A 13969-nucleotide genomic window follows, 5' to 3' on the forward strand; every position below is an offset into this window, starting at 1 on the left:
CGACAATTTTCAGAAGCGACAACGACACCAAAAATTCCTCCTACTGCCCTGTTCAAACTAGTACGTTAGATAAAGGCATCATCTGTCTCCTGCATATTTCAGTGTTATATGATAATCAAATATTGTTAATGGAAAGAGGTTATGGTGTCATTTACATTGATGCATGGTAGGGTTCTAGTTTTCTTCCCTTAAAATAACCATACGAAGAATTTCATTTCTTTTTTTATATCACTGACCTTCAACGGCGTTTCTGATCATCAAACAGGTTTAGCTGTGATCATACTGCCCGCAGGCGCTTCCACCTGGTGGCCATTGTGGGAACCTCTTGATTACTGGAAGATGGAGTCCATCTTGCTCGTATCCTCGACGTCCTGCGGAGTTTCAGTCCACTTAAAAACAGCGCCGCTGCTTGAGCAGACATCCTTCGTGTCCCTCTTGTGCTCTAACAGCCATCAAAGTAGGATGCACCTGCAGGAGACTGTAGAGCTACTGACCTGGTTACCTTTCAGTGCGCATGATCAGTTGGTGCGCCTCGGAGACTGGACCTCAAAACCATTTCGGCGTTGGAATGACCTCTTCATCGACAGGTTTTCAGATATGAGTTTGAAAAACGTATCAATTTACGCTGTCCAGGACGATACGCCCTTAGTCTACAAAGCCGTCGACGGATCGCCGAGAGGAATGAATGTTCAAATTGTCCAAGCCCTTGGTAAATGGCTGCGATTCCAGCTGACGCTTGATCTCACGGGTAGGTAGGTTTCTTGTTGTATGCTCTCATGGCGTAAATATGAACAGTTGTTTAAATGGGGCCAGCAAAAGGCCTTACGGTTCTTTTGAGTTCAGCTGTCGTTCATTAACGGTTTGCTGAGAAATTTCTGTTTTTAAGGTATGATGCAGTTTTTTCCTTCGTATACAACTGCAACATAAAATATTAGGTAATAATATCAACAACAGCAGAATCCAATTATGATTCGTGCGTCCAAAAATAGTTATTATAATAAATATTGCCTCTTACAGGAAGATTACGTCCGTTGGCCCAGTACGTTTGTCTACGGGCTTATTAGCAAGAAGTGATTATGTTTTGGGAGAGATGGGAATGCGATTTTTATGGGCAAGGACCTTAGGAGTGCTAACCCTTGGTAGAGACTTCCTGTCACCTGACACTGTATTATTGTTATTTCCATAACTGAAAAAGAGCCAAAATTATAAGCTTTTATGTGAAAAAGAAAAAGAAGGTACCAGGTACAAGAAAAGGACAAATAAAGGCACAGGAGTAGTCTGAATATAGAAGGTAAATGAAACATGTAGTATATAACAGCAGAAACGGACTGGGAAGTGAAAGGTTAGAGTTCAGGATCAAAAGAACAACAGAGGGTGCACACAGGTTCATAGTTAGATTTAGTGAATTGAATTTACGAAATTTAGGCTGTTCAACCAAGTACTGGGCCACTTTCGGCCATAAACTCTCAAGACAGCCAAAAGAGGGGGTTGCAATGGTTGGATAGCGGGATAAAGAGATCCAGAAAATGAAGGCTACGAACTGCGAGGATATAAATGTGGACATGAGCAAAACCCTCAAAGCTGCAATAAGAAGTAATAGTTAGAGAAGTCGGACATCAACACTGAAGAGAGGAAGCGGGAATGTAGGTTAAGTTAAAGGATAAAAAGCGATGTAGCTCGGAGCCATGGGGTCGCTGCAAACATCCTTCAGTGATGCTAATGCCCACAGTGCACCGCTTGAGGTCAACTTACGGCACTGCATCCCTACCGGGATAGCTGTATTGAGAGGAAAAGCAATAAAAGTGGAATGAAAGAATGGAATGAGTAGTTTATTGTAGCGAAAATAACGATTGTCTGAAACTCAGTTGCAGGGCAGAAAAGATACCTGTGTGGGTTTAGACTGGAAGAAGAAGCAGAGAGTGAAAGATAGAGTGAAAGAAAAAGAGTGGGAGTTTATGAAGAACGCTGAGTGAATTTAACTAGACTACTGATGGAAAACGTTTTCTGTTACAGCAGAGGGAATTTTTATTATATATGTATATATATAAAATATAATTTTATAATATATATTGTATATGTATATATATATGAATATATATGTATATATATGTGTATATATACATATATACTGTATATATATATATGTATGTATGTATGTATGTATGTATAACTGATTCACGAAGATATGGAACGTGCTGAAATGTATAAATAAAGGCAAATGCCATGAAAGAAAAGTGAAACAACGGGTGGCTGCTAGGCCTTTCGACACACGGTCCTTTACTAGCGAGTAAAGGACCGTGTGTCCAAAGGCCTAGCAACCACTCTGTTGTTTCACTTTTCCTTCGTGGCATTTGCCTTTATATATATATATATATATATATATATATATATATATATATATATATATATATATATATATATAATATATATATATATATATATATATATATATATAATATATATATATATATATATATATATATATTATATTCAAAATTCTGGATAGGACACACAATCAGGGTGTGGTTTCCATTTATTTTTTATAAATATGTAATCACTGTAATATACTGTGATTTAAATAAATTTATTGGATTCCTAGATTCCCAAAGCAGGGGTTTTAGACACTAAATTTACCTGTGTAAAATGGGTTAAAATAAGTTTTTTTTTTTTTGGCAGCCATATTGATCCTCCATGTTAAACTCTGTATATATGTAATGAGACCTACTTCAATATATTGTAATTCAAATATGCTCTTTGGATTCCCAAATCACCAAAACAGGTGTTTAGACACTAAATTTACGTGTATAAAATAAATTAGAATGAATAATGGAGATTTTCGTAGTATGGCGGCCATATTGGTCCCCCATCTTGGATTTTCTGATTATATAACCACTTCAATATGCAGTGTAAGGAGAGTTTAAAAGGTGAGCTATGTAGGGATGTGACGGAAATATAGCCAAATGTTGGCATGTGTAAAATGATAGCTCAGAATGTTCTGAGGTCGTCATATGAAAAGAATGGAGGATACGTTGCTGGAAAACTGTCCTCCAACAACATAGTGACCTGAACAATTAAGCTTCTTGTGTTAACATAATGCATAAACACACACACATATATATACATATATATCTATATATACATACATATATATACATACATACATACATATATATACATACATACATACATATATATATATATATATATATATACACACGTTTACGAGACGAAGTCTTTCGCGAGTGTAACTTACGAAAACTATAATTTTATTACTTTTGGTATTATCCTCAGTTGAAAACTTTCTAACATTCTAAATTACTTTTTGCATCTATTTATTGTTTTCACTGGAGTTCTTCTTCCTTTTGGCAAAATATTCTTCATATTATACAAGCATACACTGCCAGCTAAGTTTATACAAAGTTAAATCAAAGTCTGTCAAAGGCATTTTCTTATTTTTGCTGCTGTCACAAAACATTGTCAATGTGAGCAAAAGTGTGTATTTCCTTTCTAATTCAACTCATCCAGCCTGATGGCAATCCCTTATCACTAAATGCTGCACAGCATCGTCATAGGTAAATGAAAAAAAATGACAAAGGTGTATTCAGATGTCCAAAATATATAAGACAGAAAAATTATGCAAGCTACGAAAGGCCACATTAACAGATAAAATCACTGGCAATGTATCAGAACTTAATACTAAAGACTTGAACACTACAGGGAAATTCACTTCTTGATTGAACTCTTGCCTGGAAGAGATTCAGAATGAAGAAAAACTTCCATTGGGATGGTAGAGCATTTATCAGATACATATATATTACATAATCACAGATATGAGACGCTGCGATAATCCGGAATGGTCACTATTAAATGATCTTGGCGTTGGCATAAAGGACTACGCGTTTTTAATTCATGTTCCATTACATAATTTTTAAGAGGAATTACACATTTAGGTCATTTTACATATAGGTCATTTTAAAAAGCAATGGCTTCATAATAGCTACGTAAAGTTAAACGGGATTTTAGAAATCTTTCATCTACCTATCTATCTATCTATCTATCTATCTATCTATCTACCTACCTATATATACATATGTGTATATATATATATATATATATAAATATATTTATATTTTAAGGTGGGGAGACTTGGGAGACATTGGGCGAGCTGGTCAAGAAGGGCAAAAGAGACGTGATGATCAACTTCAGCGCTAACACTCCCGAGAGATATCGAGATTTCGACCTTACAGTAGCTTACCACCATGAAGGGTCAGTGAAGTGCCTTGTTTTTATTGGTCATTGATGAACGTGTAAGCCTTCATATGACAGCGTGCAATACGAAAAGTGAAATGTTTAAAAACAGTTAAGGGGAGCGCTGACTCCATAAGGCCCAATTATAAAGTAAGTGCTTATAGCTTCCTTATGAATTAAGGGATTTGCTTCAACGTTTTACAACTTAATCTTCAACAAATAATGAAAATTTCCTAGAAGAGAAATTTGGAAATTCGACTTCTAAGATCATTTTTTTTCACATTTGGCAAAAAAGATTTCAAAACTTTTCAAAAATATGCAAAAAAAAAAAAATTCACTCTAAAATAAATAAATAAATAAAATATATATATATATATATATATATATATATATATATATATATATATATATATATATATATATATATATATATATATATATATATATATATATATATTATATACTGTATATATATACATATACATACATATATATACATACATACGTACACACACACACACATATATATATATACATGATGCTGCCTTGTAATACATAGATCCTCCTATAATTTTGATATATTTACTTTTTTATTTATCATGTTTTATATGTAATGATAGTGATTGTTGAAGTGTCGTATTTAGTTTGGCATCAGATCTCAAAAGAACTAATGGTTTAGATGACGTAATAACATAATTTAGAATGAATAATATCTTTCTTGATAAAAGCGTAGTATAAGGAACGCGTGTGTCCTAGTGAGAACGTGTTTCATTTCAATTGTCATCAGTTGAGATAAGAGAGAGTACTTTGTTTTGGGTTAACATTAGGACAGTTTAGAATAACAACTGCTGATTCGTTCAGGAAATCAACTCAGTTTTTTGTCTTGTTTATAAAACACGTCAATCATAATTAGCCGATTGCAGTATGTTTCGATCATGTAAAGATTTCTGCAAAAGCCTTGTCCCATACGAAAAGGATACGAGTGATTTCACAAAGTTACATACATGGCTCTGATCACGTACGCCCCTTTGAGAGAAAGGGTAACATGTCCCGATTGCATTCAAAACGTTTTGCTGGAGTGACGTCACCTTCCTTCTAGAAATTTCCCTTTTGGTATCTTGTAACCAAAATGCCTTACTGACGTCATGTAGTTGTTTCATGTGCTACTGGAATTCTGAAATCTGTTTCATTCTTATCCTTGAGACCGACCTGTCTGGTTTACTCTCTCTTCTCTCTCTCTCTCTTTCTTCAAAAGAGAGAAGTTATTAACATAGAATTTTGTGGTCACTAGTGTTAGTCTTAGCTTTTTTGAGATCTGATTGTAGGAAAAGTGTAACGGCGCCTTATTAAAAGTGTGTTTTGTGGAAAAGCAGCTGCAGCAAGTGATTTTACAAAAATTTTCACAAACTTCTGTAAGGTAATGTGAATTTTACTTATTATTACCAAGGTATAATAAGTTGCACATTGCATATCTTATTTAATTTTTAATTTATTAAGGTTTTCTTTTCAAATCTAGAGAAATTCTTGATATTTTAAATTTTGCTTGATTAATTTAAATTCCTGATAAAGTTTTTGTGAATTATTTTTGTTTCATAATTTAATTCAAGAATTAATTAAGTTTTGTGTTATTTTCAAGTAATAATAAATTTTTCAGATTGTGAATTGTAATTAAAAATTTTGAATTTAAAAATAAATTTCTTTTGTATTTAATATTTTTATAAAAACAGTGTTTCATTTATTGACCAACAGTGAATAGGATTAATTGTGTGTGCATAAGGAAAAGTGATAAACATGTTTTGTTCTTTTAGTTTTGATAAAGTGAATTAAGACCAGGAAAACAGTTAAAGTTATTTGATGGAGTGATGCCCTTTTACTCTAGAATAGTTCTAGTTTAATTGTTGATAACTCACACATATTCTGATAAACTGAGTTTGATTTTTTCATGTGATTAATAAGTTTTTTAAGGGATCACTGTTACCTTTAGAGTACTCAGTCATATTCCTATTGCTACGAGAGTTCAGGTATCTGGCTGAAGTGAGGTAAATTTTTGAATTTTGAAATTAGTTGTGTAATAACCAGGTACTTGGTATGCATCGTGAAAATATATAATATATATATATATATATATATATATATATATATATATATATATATATATATATATATATATATATATATATATATATATATATATATATATATATATATATATATATATATATTATATATATATATATATATATATATATATATATATATATATATATATATATATATATATATATATATATAGCCTATATAAAATATATATGTGTATATATACTGTATATATATATATAAATTATATATACACACACACACACACACATATATATATATATATATATATATATATATATATATGTATAGCCTATATAAAATATATGTGTATATATACTGTATATATATATATATATATATATATATATATATATATATATATATATATATATATATATATATATATATATATATATATATATATATATATATATATATATATATATATATATATATATATATATATATATATATATATACATATATACATATATATATATATATATATATATATATATATATAATTTATATATTACATATATATACAGTATATATGTATATATATAATTATATAAATTACATATAAATATAGTATGTGTGTATATGTATATATAGGCTATATAAAAAATATATAAATACATAAATATAAATATATATATACTGTATATATATATATGAAGACAAAATGGCCCATAAAACACTATTTGAAGTTTGCAACCATATATTTTGAGCACTTCCTTCTGTGCCACTGTTCACTGGTAAAATATGGACACATGATGAGTTACAAGTGTATATATACAAAGAATATGTAGGTGTGGCAGTATATATACTCTTGTAACACATCACCTCCCCATATTTTACCAGTGAACAGGGGCACAGAAGGAATATATGGTTGCAACGTTCAAATACTGTTTTATGGACCTTTATATTCATATTATACTGTTGTATTACAGTAAAAGATATTATATATATATATATATATATATATATATATATATATATATATATATATATATATATATATATATATATAATATATATATATCAGTGCAAAGTTTTTTATAACAAAAATTTATTAATATATACTATCAATATGTTTTCTTCATAACCTATGAAAAATAGTATATGATACCTATAAAATATAGTAGGCTATATGCTATCACTGCGAATTTTTTTCCTAATAAATAAATTATAAAAATAAATGCCCTAATGAGGTTAGGATAGGACATGGTATTCGAGGAAAGGTTTGTTCTCATCGTTTCACACTCGCCCTAAAGTTTTCCTCATAACCTATAAAAATATATGCTATCTATATAAATTTTCTACATAACCTATATAAGCTAACAATGTTGTACATGTTTTCCGTTCAGATATTGGAGAGGCAAATAAACAAACAACTGCGAGGATAAAGTAAACAAACGCTGCAAACCAAGCCTACACAAGTCACGAGTCAGACAACACTGCAGTAAAATCAAGCTTTGTGGTCTTTTATAATTATATAATACATCAGCTTTGTGGTCTTTTATAATTATATAACATATTATGAAATATAGTAATCACTAATTAGAATGCCACTAATTAGAATGTCACTAATACAGGGAAACAAATCCCTTACTTAGATATGGGCGTTCTGGTGTTGTTGGTATCGGCTCCCAGGCGAGAGATTCCCGTTTGCTTGTTCCTCTCTTGTAACAAACTTAGAGACGCAATCGTTCAAATTTCTCCCTCATAAGAGTGGCACTTCTCTTATTTATGGCGATGGAATTGCGTGAATGCACTACACGGTACGAAAATCCGAAAGGGGCATGCGTCACAAAGCACTGGAACCAAAACTACACAACAAATCGAGATTGTTTACTGGTTAAACCCGACGGCTGTTTGGAACTGTTACCTACTTATATAATTTCATATTTCCGAAAATACGCGGTAAAAATGCGTCAATAAATATTAAATATTATATGTACACTACTTGGCATGGTATATCTGTGATAACGAGTTAAAAATATCGAGATACATAGATATATATTTACATTTTTTTTATATTTTGTTTGATATTTTTCTAGAGAACGTACAAGCTCTTATCGTAGAAAATGGGTAATTTTAGTAGGACACTGAAGTAAATTTCTCGCTTTCTACTCTCCAGAATTGGCAAGTCACCCAAACATTGTACGACAATTTGCCGCTCAGTGTCGCTCACAGGGCGATATCGAGATACATAGATACATATTTACTCTGATATTATTTTTTTTGAGAGAAAGAGCCAGTTTTTATTGTAGACAATGTGTATTTTAGTAGGAATGTACAGTATATTTCTATATTTCTCACTTCCACCTAAAAAGTCATACAGAAAGTTTGCGACAATTTTTCGCTCAATCCCGCTCAAATGCCGGTAAATGCGGTGAACGAAAATGTAAAAACAACACTTATTTTTATTTAGATATATATATATATATATACCAGTCCAAAACTATAAAAAAACTAAAAATCGACAATTCTTCGAAATTCGGCGATCGGCGCGCCCCTTAAGGCGCGTATACAGTGTCAATGAATAATTTGGTTTTCGTGACATATAGATACAGCTGCATGTATATTTCTTAACTGGTTTTTTTTTAAGTATAATGGTTAACGTTTAATTCTTTTTCACTTACAGCTTCGGTCTATTAATTCTTTTTCACTTACAGCTTCGGTCTATTAATTCTTTTTCACCTACAGCTTCGGTCTAGTGCTGGAGGTTCCTCGGCCTCTCCCAAGATGGCAAAACTTGCTTCTTCCATTTACGTGGGTCGTTTGGATAATCATCATGGCCACATTTTTCATCAGCTCCGTAGTTTATTACCTCCTCTATTATCAGTTTGAGAGATCTATCATCGACAATCTTCTCCTAGTTGCCAAGGTACCTTGTAAAGTGCTGATATAAAGGCATCCTTTGCAAATATTGTTTTGCCAGTATGTATTGATCTCACTCTGAATATCTTAAGGTCAAATTGTAACATACATATTTCCTGGTGCCTTGATGTTAGTTACCTTTTGAGGAAAAACTGACGTTCTTCTAAATTTTCAAGGTGTGATCAGTCTGCAGTACTGGACTTTCAGGACTCAGATTTCTTTGTTGTTTAGAGTAAACGAAACCCTTATCACTAAGTACAAAGTATACGTCAGAATCATTTGACGAAGTTTGACGAGGGACCCTAAGTGAAATGTTAATTTCCTAATCTATATCATCAAATGAAATTTATTTTGAAATTATAAAATATTCTCACTCTCTCTCTCTCTTTCTATTTTGAAATTATAAACTATTCTCTCTCTCTCTCTCTCTCTCTCTCTCTCTCTCTCTCTCTCTCAGTAGTTCCTCGGTGGGCGAGTCGGTAGAGTTGTGGGCTAGCACTCGCTAGGCCCGAGTTCGAGCCTCCGGCCGGCTAATGAAGAATTAGAGGAATGTATTTCTGGTGACAGAAATTTATTTCTCGCTATAATGTGGTTCGCATTCCACAATAACCTGTAGATCCCGTTGCTAAGTAACCAACTGGTTCTTAGCCACGTAAAATAAGCCTAATCCTTCGGGCCAGCCCTAGGAGAGCTGTTAATCAGCTCAGTGGTCTGGTAAAACTAAGATTATACTTAACTTTTTCTCTCTCTCTCAGTATTTGCTGACGGAACCCTCGGGAGACGCTTCGACTCCATGGGTGATCAGGAATTTCCTGCTTTCATGTTGGATCTTCTCTTGGATCGTCCAGATGTGTTGGATCGGTAACCTGATCGCTGTTCTCACGATCCCTGTTTTCCCGAAGAGAATTCAGACGAAGGAAGAATTAGCTCACAGTCGTTACAGGTAATGAGTGCCCCCGTTATTTTATTGTGTTTGGGTAAGTCCAAGTCATTATAGCTAATAAACATACTATAACTTCAGTGTTTTGAAGGGATTCAAAACTGTTTAAAAAAACGAGAGTGCCCCCTCAGTACGGTACATTAAGTCATTTATGTACAGTAGCCTACTAAGTTCCTCGTTATTTCTTCGTATTTGATGTAGACGAGTCATTACAGGTAAATTCACAGTAGTCACATGTACTGTGCAAATGCCACAGGAACAGTGATAACAATGTTGGTGACGATGATAATATGAGAGATATTGTTATTTCATCATTGTCATTATGTTTGCTGATAACATATTTCTGAAATAATATTCAGTTATTGTTAGTATTAGTAGTTTTCTGACTTGTACAATCGAACAAAGTAGAATGCATAGTTACCTCCGGACCGTAGATTACGAAACAACTATACCATTGATAAATAGACTTCATGACTTTGTACCGTAGGATTCTTACTTACCAGCCTTGTCTAAAGTGCCAGTGTTTACGGCCAATCAATATTTTCTTCGGTGTCTTCATTCTTCGTGATAAGGCACCGAGACGAGCTTGGTGCTACCGAAAGTAATATCTGCCGCTGAAAGTGGAGAGCCTGATGAATTTCCCTAAAATGGGTCATGCTATTCGACTGGAGAAAAAGTTGGAGGTAGAGATTTCCACGATTTGGGAACCAGTGGTATGGAAGATTCATTCAAGTAGCTGATGTTCGAGGTCGCAGACGGGGAAAAGCGTCCCATGCCACTACCGTTGACCCTGTCCCTGCTGCTAATACCCTCTGCCATTACCCTTTGTTGTATTTCTCCTGCTGTCTCCTCTCCTATTGTCTCTGAGTGGTATATCTGGCACTTTGTGCGTTGCTACCTCTCTTTGCATGTGCAAGGAGGCCAAGAGGGTAATTCTGATTTACGTACACTGGAGTAGCCGTTGAGAGCACCGTCCACAGCGATGTCTGTAGATCACGCATTAAGGTGGAGATAAAAACAATTGTTATTGGTGAAATTGGAAACACGTCATTCAACACTCCTGTTATGAGAATAAAATTCCATACAAAGGGTGACAAGACCACTGACATTTGCAGAATCTAAAAGAGGCACCTAGAGGAAAAAATCTGGCAGCCACTTGAAGAGAAATCTGAAGGGAAAATCTGTTAGAGCTACATGATGAGAATTCGAGAAAGATGCCTAGCAGAGGGAGCTTAGAGAAGCAATCTGAAAAGCTTGTCGGAGTAGAAATCTGATAGAGCTGCTATCCTTAGATGAGAAATCGAAGAGGGGTGCCAAAAGAAATGTGAAAGAGTTTGATAGATATCTAATTCGCATTAGAAGAGGTGGCTCCAGGCGTTAGCTATCCGGCTCTCAAATAATGTATTTATATATACATATACTGTATATATATGTATATATATATGTGTGTGTGTGTGTGTATAGATTCACGTGCAAAGGGTTTTACACGTGCTTACCTAATTATGGCAACATCTTTCAAACTGACGTGAACTACTGACTCTGTTGTTTTCAGGTTGTGTATGCTGGATTACGGAGAATTCGTCCCCGAAGCCTTAAAGACCTCAACTGAGTCGACTCTTGCAACCTTAGGCAGTAAACTGGACTTGGTCCCTCTGAAGATGGAGTGGAAGGAGTTCGGTCACGAGGGCTGCGTCAACCGCGTCGTGGCAGGAACCCACGCCCAGACGGAGACCTACTCCTACATCAAGCTGGTTTACGCAAGAATGGGATATGCTTCAAAGACCTACATGCTGAAGGACGAACTCTACCCGTCTTACTTGTCGTTCCGCCTTAAAAAGCACACGCCTTGGAAGTACAAGTTCGACTACGGCATGCAGAGGTTGTACGAGACCGGGCTGATTCAGCTGTGGCTGCGGGGCGCCATGGAGGACTTTACCGACAAATCTGCGGAGGTGAAGTATACCTTAGTTTTACCAGACCACTGAGCTGATTAACAGCTCTCCTAAATCTACTTCTCAGTTAGTGTAAGAGTGGGTTCGACAAGCTGCTGATGAGTTTTTCAGTTTTCGTATACTCATTCCCTCCCTCCTCTTGTTTTTGCTTTCATTCAAATGTTTTTCTCATTCCGAGAATGACACTTAGGTCTAGGTTAAGTAAACAAGCCGGCTAGTGTCTTACAGGCGGCAATTATGCCTTTAATTCAAGAAACCCATTTTCCCATGTTAATTACAAATCTATATAACTTTTAATTTTTTTGTTAAACCATAACTGACACTCGTTGAACCTCAAATTTTTCTTGAGATGATTTTTGAAGATTACAACAGTCTTTCAAAGGTGCTCAACCTCTTAATCTCTTATTTGTTAGATGGTTGTTTGCTAAATTTTAGCTGAATATGTTCCTCATCCTACCCAGAGTTCCAGGCACAGGGAAGGAAAAAAGTCATTCTTTCTCACCTTCCCTATTCTGATTTTCAGATGATTTTGTTAGAAACCATATCGAGAAATTAAGAAACGAAGACTTTCAGATCTCATTTGATAACTGTTATTTCCATAGACCTGGTAAATTTGACCAATAAATATCGCTGTTTTAGTTGTTGGGGTTAAGCAGTTATTTATAGTTTTTCTCTTTCTTCTGTTCGCAGATGTGGGGATTTAGTGTAATTTGTCAATTCTGTTAATTAACACGAAAGCTTGGTATCATTTCAGTTATTGGTATTTGGTTTATTTGTGTCATTTATGTCTTTCATGTGGTTACGTATATCTTAGTTTAACCAGACCACTGAGCTGATTAACAGCTCTCCTAGGGCTGGCCCGAAGGATTAGACTTATTGTACGTGGCTAAGAACCAGTTGGTTCCTTAGCAACGGGACCTCAGCTTATTGTGGAATCCGAACCACATTATAGCGATAAATGAATTTCTATCACCAGAAATAAATTCCTCTGACTTCATCGGCCGGCCGGGGGAATTGAACTCCGGCCCATCGAGTGACAGTCTGAAGCTCTACCGACTCAGCCAACGAAGGGCTGCGTGCTAGCCGAGAGCTCTACCCATCCCTCCAATGAAAAACTCTTGGTAGAAGTAGGAGGCGTAACAGAGCGGCTGTTGCTTTAGCAATGGGGCAACAACAATGGCCGTAGCAGCGATCGGTGGGGTGGCAATTACGAGCCTGTCAAAGGTTGAGGCATTGGCGGCTAAGGTAGTTAATCAGAGAAGAGTCTTGGGAAAGTTATCTAGTAGTACCATAGAGCTACACAAGCGTTTTGAAGATTTAAGGAAAACGCACAGTGTGTTACAAGTCACTGTTCAGGAGATTAGGGTTGACTAGATTCTACAACAGCTCTGTTTACGGTTCACACAACGATTTTGAATATTGAGAGAGACCGAATCTTTGCTGGCGGAGATCAAATCTCAAGTAAAAGCGGTTAGCGGCGTTGAGGGGCATATTTCTGAAGATGTTTTACCTTTGGGGATGTTAGAATCAGTCTTGATGAATGGGGCTTATGAGAAGGGGGCGTCCAACATAATTTTCACAGGTGGTGGTTTATATAGATACTATGGGGCTATAAAAGTTTATATATCAGACGGGATTAATCATACAGATTCCTATGAGCACTGAGGACCCTTTTTGTAATTATATACTACAGCCTTTTCCTAATACAAATAATAATAGAATAGTGATGTTAGAGGGACTAGAAATTATTTATATAATAGGGAGCAAGTTTCAGTCATTAGCTATTAATTATAAGGACAGATGTACATTGGTCCATAATAAATGTGTTTGTGACAACAAGAGG

At 34.7% G+C, this 13969-nt stretch overlaps 1 protein-coding gene across 1 annotated transcript; it reads left to right on the forward strand.

Moving 5' to 3' along the window:
- Positions 1 to 297: 297 nt before the first annotated feature.
- LOC136847541 (uncharacterized) lies at positions 298 to 12159 on the forward strand. Its single transcript, XM_067119267.1, has 4 exons — positions 298 to 748; positions 9042 to 9241; positions 9990 to 10177; positions 11727 to 12159. Exons 1-4 carry the CDS (start codon positions 340 to 342, stop codon positions 12157 to 12159), a joined length of 1230 nt encoding a protein of 409 aa, XP_066975368.1. The 5' UTR covers positions 298 to 339.
- The last annotated feature ends 1810 nt before the right edge of the window (positions 12160 to 13969 follow it).

Source organism: Macrobrachium rosenbergii, chromosome 17, assembly GCF_040412425.1.
Source record: "Macrobrachium rosenbergii isolate ZJJX-2024 chromosome 17, ASM4041242v1, whole genome shotgun sequence".
NCBI lineage: Eukaryota > Metazoa > Arthropoda > Malacostraca > Decapoda > Palaemonidae > Macrobrachium > Macrobrachium rosenbergii.

Excerpts from the sequence above, each read along its gene's own strand:
- LOC136847541 (XM_067119267.1), top strand. The coding sequence starts at position 340 with ATGGAGTCCATCTTGCTCGTATCCTCGACGTCCTGCGGAGTTTCAGTC. Across the intron at positions 749-9,041 it reads GCTGACGCTTGATCTCACGG|AATTCTTTTTCACCTACAGC; the intron begins GTAGGTAGGTTT and ends CTTCGGTCTATT. Across the intron at positions 9,242-9,989 it reads ATCTTCTCCTAGTTGCCAAG|TATTTGCTGACGGAACCCTC; the intron begins GTACCTTGTAAA and ends TCTCTCTCTCAG.